The 14,552-nt window shown below is 38.6% G+C and overlaps 1 protein-coding gene across 1 annotated transcript in view; it reads right to left on the bottom strand.

The window, feature by feature from the left end:
• LOC110978059 (arf-GAP with GTPase, ANK repeat and PH domain-containing protein 1-like) overlaps positions 1-14,445 on the bottom strand; it is a 71,514-nt gene extending 57,069 nt beyond the window's left edge. Inside the window, 1 exon segment of the mRNA XM_022232728.2 lies at positions 14,098-14,445. Coding sequence (XP_022088420.2) covers positions 14,098-14,263 — 166 coding nt within the window. The 5' untranslated portion in view covers positions 14,264-14,445.
• Positions 14,446-14,552: the final 107 nt, after the last annotated feature.

Genomic DNA, 14,552 nt, shown 5'->3' with positions numbered 1-14,552 from the left:
TAGGCCCTATAATTGATTACATTTATTGTTCATTATACATTTATTACATTTACTATTACATTTATTGTACATACTATAGGCCCTATAATTGATTATATTTATTGTACATTATATAGGCCCTATAATTGATTACATTTATTGTACATTATACAGGCCTTATAATTGATTACATTTATTTTACATTATATAGGCCCTATAATTGATTACATTTATTGTACATTATAATGGTAGAATTTAAATGGCCTTGGAATGTACATATAAGAAGGGTAGGAAATTTCTTTTGGGGGTTTTCTTTTGTGAGTGGAGAGTGATTCATGTTCATACCGGTACATGTACATGTACCTGCCTCCTCATTTAGCCCTTTCCGGCAGTCTGTTTATGTCAAGAAACATCTGCCATGTGGCAACTGTGTTTACCACTTTGTCCATGGCCTTTGATCGGGGCAGGTTGCATCACATACACAAGTTTGTACTGTACCTCCTGCACAATGGAATCATTGGCATTTTCTCACTGCCAATTGAACTGCATTCTTTCAGGACATCAATTATTGATTCCCAGCCACACGCTGGAGTGCACCACAGACTAGGCTTGAGCGTGGGAGTACTATGGTAGCATGAAGAGGCTTGTAGACTGGAACTTCAGAATGAAAGTTTCATTGCACCTTTGATCTTCAGAATTGCAACAGCTGTTATGTAGAGCTAACACTTAATCCATTTGAACTGGCATAAGGATTTGGATCCACATCTACACACAGATAATTGGAAACTACTTACTTGCAAGAGGAACACGTATATTGAAAGTTCCTTCTCTTATCTTGGAACTTACATGTAGGTACCATATTCAAAACCTTTCACATGTACACATGTACACATGTACATGTACATACAGGTATAAATATACTGTACATGTATTTTACCGGTACATGTAACTCACTAACCAGCATGAGCTACATGCACACATCACTAGAATTCAACAAACATTTACCAGCAAAGACGTTCATTTTTGAACTTCTGCTCTTAATACAAAGCTTCAAGAAGAAGCTTCAAACAAGAAGTTCTCAACACAAGGCTTTTCACATAATTCCAGCACTACCAGTCTACCAGGACATGTGACAAGTCTGATGGACACAAATGTACATACATATATATAACTGATTCACAGAAATAAACACACTTGTTCAAATTTCCCAAGACCATCTGTCAACAGAAGGGCCACTCCTCATTGTTGGGATGTCCTTGCCTCTGACACTGTTGCCACCAGATCTTTAAATACCCTAAACTGGACTTTGGAGGTCTGTAAACTATGGTTGTTTGAACAAAGGATTAGGGTTACTGTTAAGCTGTGGAACAATGAGACAATCATTAAACACTGGTTTTACCTGCACAGGTACATGTGTTTCTCTAAATTTTTTGTTGTCATACTTTCTCTAATTCAAAGAAAACATAGGTGTGAGAAAGCATGCAGGGCCTATAACAACAGCGTGCAAATCATTGAATTGACAACAGAGGCAATATTTCTCTCTCATCATCCCCCCATTCCCAAAACAGGTACCTTCCAAAAACATGAAGTTTCATGTTTTCTAACATCTACAAAGTTTGGCCCCTACATTACTTCTGTCTTAGACAAACCACAGTTTCACTTTTACAAAAGGTGCCTCACAGATGCACAAGCAATGCATGAATGCATTTAAAAAAATTTTTAATCAGCTTCGAATTTTTGTACAGATGTGTCAACTCAGTATACCGAGAAAGGATAAGTGACTCTCGTGCTATCGTAGTTCAGTACTGGCTACAAAGGATGGGTATCTGATCAGTGATCAAGTTCAATTTGTAACTTTCTCTAATTAACATCAAATTCTTGTGAAGACTGCAAAACTGTATAAACATGATAGGAGAACTAGTAGCAAGGCCCACCATGTACAATGTAAGTTTTACACTGAGCATCAACACAATTAACCGTCATTATTCGTTCATCCATTCTGACAGAGGACAATTTACCAAAAAAAAGGAAACACTGCCTTCAAGAGCTAATTTTTTTATGGTCCTCTTACTGGGAAATATCGTACATGTAGGAACAAGAAGAGGGATAGTCATCTACATATACGGGCGGCACACAACGGTCTGGTACCACGTACATGTATGCATGTATGTTTGCAAGTGATCATGCAATTTACACGTACTATAAATATACATACATGTACATGAATATATTTGGTGGACAGGCTCATGTGTACATTGCAGTTTGACAGACATACATGTACATGTAGCAGACACAACAAGCCCCTGTGGTTAACCATGGGTTAACCCTATGGGTAACTGCAGCTGCCCCTATCACTATCCTTGACCTGTCAACACTGTGGAAATACACTAAACATGCAGATCCCAACCTGACGAACACATGTGTGAATGTCAGCGCTAGAGCATGTAGGCCTATACTCTACATGTACTGGTACATGCACATGTACATTCTACAATATATTCATACTGGTAGAGCAACTTCAGCAAGCAACAGATAAGCAGGGTGCATTTTGTCTCACATAATACCTGGCCTTATGCATGTACTGGTACAGTACAGACTGTCCACAGAAGCATGGAACAGTTCACATTATCAAAGTATACTGCTTTAACTTTCAAGATACAGTACTTTAAGAACTGCCCACACACATTTCTGAGAAAGAGGGTACACGTACTACTAGTATATGGGTGTGCACAGTGCTGTATGTTACTCACCCGTCACTCTGAATACAACATTGATAATGACAAAGTACAAGCACCTCTGGTGACATGAGCATTGTAAAGTCGTTAAATCAACACTATTTCACATGCATCAAGAGAATGGAATCTTCGTCTATATTATACTTATGTCCATAATGTACTTTGATCGGCACTACATTATTTTCAAAAGCCAACTCACTACACTTATATTCGGAAATACATGTAATATGCTTCTGAGAGTTCCGTACATACATGTACACATTTGAATGAGTATAGCAATAAGCCTTAAATTCTTGGATTTGAGTGCAGGTATGAAAAAATAATTATAAATTAAAGTGTCATTTCAGTCTACAGTAAACTTACAAATTCTAATTTTGGTTTTCTTGCATTAAGTTAAATTAACCCTAACTCCCTTGGGTGTGTGCGAAATCATATTAAAATTGGAGGATTCAGGATTGTTAGGGATGTACATGTACATTTATGTACCATACTGTTCATGTACATGATTCATCGACAATGATGTTAAAACAATCAATGGCGTTGGTACACTGTACAGCTGTATGTATTTTCCGAGTTGGGTCACGTTATATCTGACAGTTATTGAAGACTCTTATTTCAAAAACTTTAGCTTTAAATTTCAGTCCAAAGATGGCAACTGGAGTTTGGGCACTGGAACTACAGTATACATGTGCATACATGTACGTAACGCATATAAACATGAAAAAGGAAACATGTACATGTACATGTATTTAGCATGTTTTGAAAGGTTCCCTAGCTATAGTACATGTACGTGTACATGTATGGTACTCAGTACAAATATGGTCCATGTTTAATTCAATTCAGAAGTCTTTTATAAATGTTCAATAGCCTCAATTCATGGACAAACTAATCATTACTTGGGCTGCATCAAAACTGCATATTGTGCAAATACCAGTACCGTCCACAGTGCCCTTAGACGGGCATAAATAATCCAATATTGACTCATCTTTGGATCACTGGTTCCAATCTGGAGAGGACCCGCACCTAGAAAATTTTACTTTAGCTGGCTCGCTAATGCTACTACAATGCGCCGCTGCACACCCTGACATTCTTGTGCAAATGGGCATGTCATCAAGAAAATGAGAGGCTACATGCTTGGCCAGTCATGGTAACCAAACCTGTCAAACCCAACAGAATGAGTCCAGATACCGCACGCTTGCATTTCTGACAGAAGAGTGCGGTAATTGATAACATGGGATCCTAAAAGGTTACCAAAGGTATGAACGTGGACAAATGCATAAATACATGAAGGCTTAATGTATCTTGTGCACATTGTACTGCACATGCACACTCACATGGAAGCGACCAACACCAATGGCTTTTCATAACACTGAGTAGCAGAGGTGTACTGCAATGCTTTACTTCAAACATATTACACAGAACAGCAAAAGACACGTCACTTTACACAAACATTTCCGCTTGGAATTTTCAAACAAAGTCCACAATCAAATAAGCTGTTTCAGGGATGGGAGACCAAGGGAATCGAAATTGTATTGTTATGTGTTCATGTATGGTACATCAGGTATGGGAATTTAAACTCTACTCCTGACTGTTTTGATACTGCAAGTTACCAGTGCATACAGGTACATGTAGATGCACAGGTACATGTATTTGTAAACTGCAATTTTAACAGGAAAGCATGCAAGTATTCATTGCTTTTACCGGTATCATACTTTTGGTAGAGGTTCTGGAGGTTCTTACATATACATGTGCATGTATGTCCATGCTTGACACATGTGCATGTAAGCACTTACAATGTACAATGTACATGTAAGTACATGTATGCATGTAAGCCTGGCATCTTCCACAATCTAGAAAAATCCACCAAAATGCGGCTACAATGTACATGTACAGAAAACTTGTACCTTGACAAAATATTTTAACTTAAGCATCAAACTCAGTATTACAAATTGATCCTTGGAATATCCAGGATCCCTCCATCTCAACCACCCCTCCCCCACTTTATACAGTACTGGTAGTTATATAACCACACTGCAAGTTCATGGAGGTACCCGGTACAGGCACATGTACATGTAGACCTGTACTTGTACAATGTACTGTATTACTGGCACATTATTACATGTACATGTACACTGTACATGTACCAGTACTTTGCACTCTCCAAAACCATGAACCCTCTCTCTTTTCCTGTTACTAGTACATGTATCTGTACATAAGGAAGCATGGAATTCAAAACCTTGGAGGTTCTGGAGGCACAGTGTCATGCTGGCCATACAGTACATGTATCTTTTTGAAGCTATCCGTGTATCCAAATCAGTAGCGGAATGTACATGTACATGTAACTTGTTTGGAAGTCCTATACTATGACAATAAGCGTACATGTACTGGGGGGACGGAAGCGACAAAAAGGTTCTGTTGTCTTTCATATTAATACTGGTACAGTACCTGTCAAAGTAACTTCAGAAATGGCCTTCAAGTTGAAAACCTTACAGACTTTTCTCCCAGACAGACTGGTGCTTTTAATGTAATGAAATACGAACGTACTCGTATACATGTAAATTACATGTAAGGCAGGTCACACATTTGAAACCTAACCTAAAAGACCTACTTTCATTCCAAAGATTTCCAATTCAAACTTCTTCTCTTTTATGATCTAATCTGTTGACTGAGCTGTTATCCTTACTGAAGTTACTGTAGTACTATTAACCTGTAACCCGTTTGATAGATTTGAATTAACACAATTAACATATTCTGTATACATGTACATGTCAACTGTTGCAAAGTAATTAGGCATACATACGTACAGAAGTACCACAACAGTTTACCATACTTGAATATGGACACACTGGCATATTAAAACCAGCTTCCAAAACCATCCAAATCACATCAGACCATGCATTTCCCAGTGAATCAATGGACCTATAACCCATGGCAATATATGAGTCACCGAATCTACACTTCAGGAATGTTTTTTCTTCATGAATGAGCCCGACCCATAGTCTCACAACAGGCAAATGTACTTAACATGTTGGCCTGCAGCTCTCACTAAAAACAAGTCCATGCACAATATGAACTTTGTATCCCCCACCCCCAAGTGAAAGTGTGGTTGTAGACAATCCATGGGGCACAGGACTGTCTCAGTGTGTGTTTATCCTGCCACTGTGCCAGACAGTGCTGTTCTAGTTGTTTGGAGCTTTTCAGGGATGAACAAAGCTCCAGGCATTTTGTCTACATGTACATTTGGTGAACTGACAAAAGGATGAAGGTCAGTCTCTGGACCGCTGACCTCTGCACTATCCCAAACATCCGATTTTTCATTCCTTCCAAACACGCTGGTAGTAAACAGGTTTAAAATTAGGAGATCGTATTCTTTTTATTTATTCCATCAAGACAGCCCGGCGATAAATGGGCTTAACTTTAGGACTTGAAGTTTTTTTTCTCAGTTTCAAAAGTCTTTTGTGATTCCCATTGTACAATCTTCTTCCAAATGCTGACTTGTGCCAATGCACACTGTATAGGTACATGTATCTTTGTCAGAACATGGCACAATGTTGCACACCAGTTTGTGAGAAATTGGAGGAAACAAGACTGCAGAAATGCCACTTTCAGTTGTGTTGATGCTTTCAGCACCTTAGTCAAAGTGAGTTAGCAAATGAACATTTACTGGTAGCAAGAAGCCCAGTTACATGTATGTAGTGAAGACTACTGAGTGAAGCATCTTGAGATTATCTTTACAGGACTTTTATCTGCAACTTAGCCCCGCAACAGCATGACACCCGGTACATGGTACTGTACGCCAGCTAAGGCTGGTGTGAAATATTTTCAATCACAAAAAAATTAATTATTCAGTTTAACAACATTTTTTAATTTGGTACACATTTGAAACTGTAAGAGCTGAAAAGTAAACAAATGTATTCACACATACATGCCATGCACTTTACAACACTGGAAAGCTTAAAAAAAGAATGAAAATGTAGTGCATGGCAATGAATGATTTATCCTATTCAAAAGTTCAAAATTAAGATGTGTACATGCAGTTTATGTGTAACTGTATACACTAAAGGGGCAGTGATTTTTTCCTACCCGAACATAAATTTTACTCCAGGAGGAATTGAGCCACCGTCTCTTCTTTATGTATCGGTACCATGTACCGTTATAAAATGCTATCAACTGGATATTAAATTAAACAGCACAGAAAGCCCATCTTCATTCTTTCTTCTAGATGGATCCCTGGTGACCCTGCAAAGAGTTGTTGACCCCAGCCCTCCTTCCCCTATTCCTATCAGCAATGTGCAGCCAAGAGAATGCCTTCAGCCACAAATTACAGTTCCTTCAGCCTTCTGACAAAAGGCCCAGGGACAAGAAATCCCTGGAGCAGAAAATATGAAGGTAAGTGCAGGGAGAAGCCCTCCACAGTGCATGTAGTTGCAACCTGTTTTACTCTCCAGACAAAATGGTTCAAGGAGCCATCCACAGGGGGCTTTAATTGAAGACTGCTTAAATGATAAACACATTCTATGGTTTCATTAATTATTTTTCCACTTCGCCTATGAAATATAGGGTAACAAGCCCAAAATAATGATGGTGTAGTACATGTACGTAACTCCTGGGATGTGCCTTGTACCGGTACAGGTAGGTTTTACCCCATATCTGGATGCAGCCATCCAGACTGTATGCAGTATCATACAGCCTGCTAAGTTCCCTTGCTCCAGTTGGGGCTACCATAGAAGTGCCATGAATGAAGTCTTGTGGGAAGAAACAGGACGAAAATTAAGACACAAATTACACTGATGTCTAAGGATATTAGTGTGGTTGCTGTCACTTAAATGGTAAGAGCAATACTCTGTAATTACTGCAGTACAGAAACTCAACAGTATATTCTGCATCAAAAAATCTGTTGTCTCTCTTAAAAATCACAGGCACTAAGTGGACAAAAATGGACAAACAGACAAATAGAATGCAATAAGCCTGTAAAAAGAAGACAACAAATAGTAACCATGTACGTGTTTGCAGACATTATCCACACAGATTTTGTTTAGAACAGAATGTGATTTCAGTGTTGAAATTAACTGAAGCTTTCATGGACTTTTCCACTACTACCGTACTTCTCCACAGTTTCCCATTCACAGAGTACAAGCCAGTGCACACAGTTCCAAAGAGGAAAGTCGAACATGACAATCAGACAATAAAAATAAAGATATGAATTTTGTTTTGAAAGGCAAAGATTATTATCAGACTGTGTGCAAACCCAAGGGGGAAAAGTTATGTTGTAAGAAAAAAATATGCCTTACGGTCAAAAGGCACGGGCGTGTAATTTATCACAACTCTAAAAATAAACACAAGCTGACAAGTAGTGCTGCTGCATGTTAATTTAGAGCCTCTGGTTATCTCAATACTATGCAAACTAATAAGGGGATGATTGATTTTTTTTAATGGAATTATTTACCCCAAGCTACTCTCAGATTCGTGATATTGAGAAATGTGAATGATTTTTTGAAAAAAAAAATGAAAAACACATAAAAATTCATCAGCATTCCATACTCCAGATGTTCAACACAAACAAATGCAGTACCGAAATAGAAGGTACCAGTAAAATATTGATTTTGAGAGATTTCATTGCAAAACCCAAATTTGCGTGTACATGTACCGTTACCGGTACATGTACATGTACCGTTACCGGTACATGTACATTTATGCTCCACATAAACTACTGTCTTACACTGTACCCTGCAAATGATGTATAGACATACATGTAAGTTACAATGTACCCGTTACAACACTGTGCAAACTTGTACTGGTGTACACTGTACATGTGTACCTTTATTTAAAAAATTACAACAGCAGTGAATATTAGAAGCCACTTTCAAACAGTAAAGGTGCAATATACTGGTACACAGGTACATGTACGCATCATTGACAGTCACATGATCACCTACCTGGACGGTTAAATGTATGCACCAGTACTCCTACATGTACATGCCGTATTACCAGTACATGTACATGTATATGTACAGTACTGTACAGTCATTTGCAAAAGTTTAAGACCACCTGGAATTTTATTGGTATTTATGTCACTGGACCTGCATTACATTGTCTCATTGAATGATTACTTAATATGTTTTTTTTACAGGGGTGCATATTGCATAACATCAGTGTAATGCTATCATACCCACTTGAATGGAATTTTTTGCAAAGGCAGGTCTTGTGTGACAGTTTATCTGTAAGGCAGCATGGGTTAAAAAAGCCAGTCTAAGTAATCAGAAATAAAGGAGGGCACACTAAATATTAGACTGTTAACATTTCAAATCAGGGAAATGTAGTCAAATGCATGTACATGTAGCTGTTTAACCAAGAAACTGAGGTCACACATGAAAATAAACATACAAGTACCGGTACATGTAAGCTGCCATGATTGATTGGTTTAAGTTTGCTTTTTCTTCAGGTTAATGCATTTTGCATGGATGGTCCTAAATTTTTGCAAATGACAGTAGCTGTGAACTACACTACAATATTACAATGGGTTTTTTAAAAAGGGAATACACATATGCATTGTAATGTACACCTGCACATGAGCAACATGTTGGAGATGAAAAGGATAATGTTTCTAATGTTTCAAACTTTCAGCATTATCTTCCTCATTTGTTTTAATGGGAATGTAACCCAAAATATCAAGTGAACCTTACGATTAGGGCCATCAGCTGTAAGTTACATGTATGTCTGAACCACTTCCTGCTTGAGCCTATTGTTTATGTGCTATTTACACCTACCGGTAGGTACAAGGCACTGTAGCTTGAACAAAAGACCTTCAAAAATTAATTTGCTTACTTGGATCACAGATACGGCATACTGTTTCACACTCTTTTTTTACAACACTACACTACTTTTTGGTTATTGCATTCGTGTCCAATTTTACTAGTCTAGTTTTTTCCACAAAAAGACATGCCTCATTTGATGCATATTAATTAAAAACGGAAGTGAAGCTGTGTACTTATTCCATGTCCATGTCACACTACCGTCCCTACCAATGGCACATGCTTCGGCAGGAACTCAGTTAATAGACAAGCTGACTTCCTGTTTGATGCTGTTGAGGGTACTGCAGTACCACATACTTTCCTACAGTAACCATAGATCATCTTCTCGCTCTGTAACCACAGGTTCAGGCAAGGCACAGGACAAACCAGGGTCAGGTGATTATGGCACTGCATGCTGTGAACAAACTTTTGTGTACACAGAACCTCTGTCAATTTTGGCACAACCACAAGTGGTAAAAATGTACAGTAAATTTTAGAGAAAAGCTTCATTTCCAATGACATAAAAGCCTTTGAGTTTAAACAATTCTAGACATGATTAAATGTCGGCTTAATTTACATGAACTTAATTTACACTGTACACACACAATGACACAGTTTAAACAAAAAAGGGTTTTTTTTAAAACTTTATAACACAACCCCCTCGGAAAATGAAAACCAAGCCTGTAAACATGGGCAGGACAAAATACTCAGCATGACACTGAAGCTCCTTGTTGTATCTTGTTTTGCTTTGCCAGTAAGTCCACTTGATGATTCCCAAATACATCACAGTTCATTTTTTCAGTCAGTGCAATAAGACACATCTTGCTTTAATTGTTTAAAGGTGGTCCTTGCCCACCTGCACATTTCTGAGGCAAGTTCAAAGGTACAGGTGCATGTACGTATTTTGGACAGCAGTATGGGAATAATTTTGAACCTCATACATGTACATGTATGCTTCCAACAGTGCATTCTTAAAAGCATAAAAGGCTTTTTCTCTTTAGACAGTCCCTTCAAAATGCAATGCCAATTTTAACCCGCACACCTCAACCTTTACCGGAGTTTCTAATTCCATTTATATGTAGACTATGAAAGCAATAAGCCTTTTGCGAGTTAAATTTGAACAAAATCTGGTACACTGAGTTCTTTACATTCACGTGAACATAAAAATTGGAATGCTCCATACTAAAGCCACTGTTGCTATACCTCGTGATTCAGGCAAGCTTTTCCTAAGTTACATAAGAGACGCCTTGCAACAATACATTGTTCTCAATGGATAAGAACGGCACAAAGGAACCAGTCCATTCCAGAGATGGCAGTTGCTAAGCAAAAGCTTGCCCTGGATCACAAGGTATAGCAACAATGTCTTTAGTCTGGGGAACTCAAATTGTTATGTTTCTATGCAATCAGATAACACAGGGTACCAGATTTTATTCAAATTTAACTCACAAGCAGCTTATTCAGTTCGGCTCTCTTCCTGGGACCATCTGCCCACACGGTTTCACAGACTCTACATGTAGCACAGTTCATCCTGCCATGGTCAGACAACCACAAGGTATGCCGATAATCCCAACTAGCCTTGAATGACACATTGTCATGCATAATGCTTTAAAGTACTAGGGCAGGGGAATCCACAAAAACACTGCTCAGTTTACAGTCCTTTTCCCTTCAGGCTCATAAGCAGATTTTTACAAGTCTGTACAATGTTATCAAAGAGATGTAATATACAGGAATTTCAATCATTTGGTTACAATCTCCATTTTCAACATTGCCGGCAGCTACATGTACATGTACGTGTCATGTAGGAGAACTGCTCACCGAAATTCAATAGATGTAGGCCTATATACAAAACGTACTAAGTGTACAGGTAGATTGGTCTCTGTCTGTCAAAAAGTCTACAGCACTTACAAGCAGTGGAGAGTAACTTTTAGTCCCGTGCAATATGCGCACACTAGATGTTACCGTTTAGTAAAATGAATTAACTTTTCCTAATGTATTTCACAATTTCATATCCTTTCCTCCAAACAGGCTGAAGTTAGCATCCAAGTTCTTTATACTTTTACGGCACCCATGCACATGAACTTGATTCCCATTTTTTTATTCTATTTAGTAGCTCATCTATCTTGCAGGTACATGTATATGTGTAAATTCCAAACAATCTCACTGGAGCTGAACACTCTAATCTGTCAAAACAAGCCTCATGAGTCATTCCTTATCAAGTGTTAATGACGGACTGCCAATGCATCCATCAGCACTTTGAACTCCAGGAAATTCTCACCTAGTGCTTGTTGTTCTCGCCCCTGGTTTGCTGGAGGAAATCAGTCCACTGATTGTAGAGCTTTTTCAGAGCCCTTGATTTTATCATGAAATGCATCACTTTAGGACTACTGTTTCGCCTGATATCAACGGTGTCCTTGGGAAAAATGTCAGTAAAGAAAATCAGGATATTCGGCACAAGTATCTTCCTGAACACCACTGGACAAGCTAGTGAATGTGTGCAATGGTTTGGGACAGACGTCAGACGATTGTTAAATCATATACATATACGTGTAAGAGCAATATACCGATTCGTGTTGAAATGAAAATTGCAAAGAAACATGTCCATATGGACAGGCAATCAACCGTACGGAAAATAGTTCAAATTACATACATTTAGTTCAGTCCCTGCTGTGATCAGTACGTGTACCATGTACCGTAAAGAACAACACAATTATCAAAAGGTGCGTTTCCAACAAGATAAGATAAACAGCCCAAACAATTAGACACAATCGTCAAGTGCCTGTAGATGCAGGTGGGATGATACCTGCAACTGTGCCAATTTTGCTCATGCACAGTTCAGGTATACAGGTACCAAACTGAGTACATCACACACACAATTATGTGTGTAAAAGGCATTAGCGCAAGAACCAATGCATGTGTACCGCACTCATTTGCACTACACTTAAGGGTTCAAAATGATGTCACACTTCAACACCAGAGTACTCTAGACCAGGTATGCACATATGATATTTGAAATAAAAAAAACTACATATACATGTCCCAGTTGTACATTTACATACAATCTACCTATGTAGTAGGCAACTGAAAAACAAATACAACAAATCATAATGCATTACAATACATGTATATGTACATTCCAAACTGTACACATTGGGAAACATACATGTTTCAGGGCCCCAACTGCCCGCATTCCATCACTGTAAATGTCTTAAAAATTAAAGGAGCAGTTCTAAACAATCAAAAAGTGGATCATTAATTCATCCACAAAACAGTGTTTATTTGGGACACATATCATAGACAGTTTCTGTTCACGATCTTAGTTTAAAGGTCTCCGTGCAAGCAGACAACTTCAAACCAAACTGAAAGGAGACAATGGGTAACACGTTAGTGCACATAACATGTAAATTAACTTTTACGAGGGGATATCCTTTCTGAAGTTACTATATGTACATGTAGTCTGCTTCTGGTCATCCTTTTACTGTTAATTTCATGTTAATGTAAGATCCTTCAGAAGTCAGCAGACAGAAACTCTAGGGAGATCCTGGCTTACTCATTACCCACTCCTGAATAGCGTTTGATGGCTGGACCAACTGTGGCACAGTATGCAATCACGACAGTACAGTACCGTAGTTGGTATCATTGTCCAACTGTACATGTATTTTTGGATCATCCATAGTTGGGACCAATGTTACAATTACTTGTCAAGTATGACATGGACCCTTTGTGTTGCGACATGACTAATTGAACAAGTCAAGAAATAATCTCTCCCATGGGGACCTCACATCAATAAAATACATTTTTCCAACAACTTCAGTAAACTTAGCACATACATGTACTGAGGGAGACTAGAGAAAACCAACTTTTTTTTCAGAATTTACTAGTGGTCCAACAGGCCTTTATAAAAATCTGTCAATGGAAATGTATCGGTGAAATAGACATTGGGAGTTTTAACAATGTCCTTGTTTAATAAGGATGAATCAGCACTCATTTTGCAATGAGGCCTAGGCTACACTAAATGTGTCATTCAGCTAAACCATTTTTCAGCCGCATCATCCCTCAACAGTACAATACATGTATGGTGTAAGTTAGGAATCTGAAGTCCTCTTTGGACATGTTGGATGTTGTGTAGACCTACCACAGTACCGGTATGCTGTTTATTCACGGGACTTTGTAGTTTTTGTACAGCAATTTCTACAGGTTTCCTCTTGTTAACCGTAACACCCTAGGGTGTATGTAAAATTGGAGGATTTGGGAGTGTTAGGGTTAACGAACATTGCAGTATGTCCAATCACACTACAGTCATGACAGTGTGTTTAATGATAAGCAGCTTCATTTCTACGCTAAAAGGTTTCCACTGGCACTGAATGACCACAACAGTTCTAAAGTTTTGTAGGCCTACAAATTGCAATGTTGTGAGGGGAATGTGTTCAATGGCAAAAGTGTCGTCAAACTGAGGGTCGGGACTAAAGTGACAGCACAATCTCAGTCTACATCTCAGTCTACACACATCATCTTCATGGTCATGGTAGGCCTACATGTACATGTATATAACACCATCGAATACACATGTTCAGCTCCATGATGGAATAACTTACCTTCGATACAGACGACATGCTCACGAAATTGGTCTTGCAGAATGGGATCTTCTATCTGCTCTAAAAGGTCGTAGATGGCGTAGATATGTGGGTGGACACTTTCGAATCGCTGAATTTCCTCGCGAATTGCGCGTGAATTCAGCATCTCCAGGCTGTGAACGTTCATTGTTCCCCTAAGACCACTCCTGTTTCGGAGGTACACAAATCTTGTGTATTCTTGGGATTGATGTGTCTTCAGAAACAGAAAATATATCTTGACATCCCGGTTTCCAACGAGTTTACATGTACCTAGTACCTCCTGCACAATTAACTGAACTTGCAGTTGTACACAGTCAGTGCATATGAAGATATTTCGTCGGTACGGTCGAGCTGTAGCTGTGCACATCACATTGACATTTCGCTGGTAGTTGCCCTCGTGTGGGTGTTTTTGAAACCTTGACATCGATCGATAACCA

Source organism: Acanthaster planci, linkage group LG08 (assembly GCF_054643075.1).
Source record: "Acanthaster planci isolate LZ-2023a linkage group LG08, COTS_SCS, whole genome shotgun sequence".
Lineage (NCBI taxonomy): Eukaryota > Metazoa > Echinodermata > Asteroidea > Valvatida > Acanthasteridae > Acanthaster > Acanthaster planci.
Note: the sequence above shows the minus strand (reverse complement) of the source record. Positions and strands in the feature narration are given on the sequence as shown.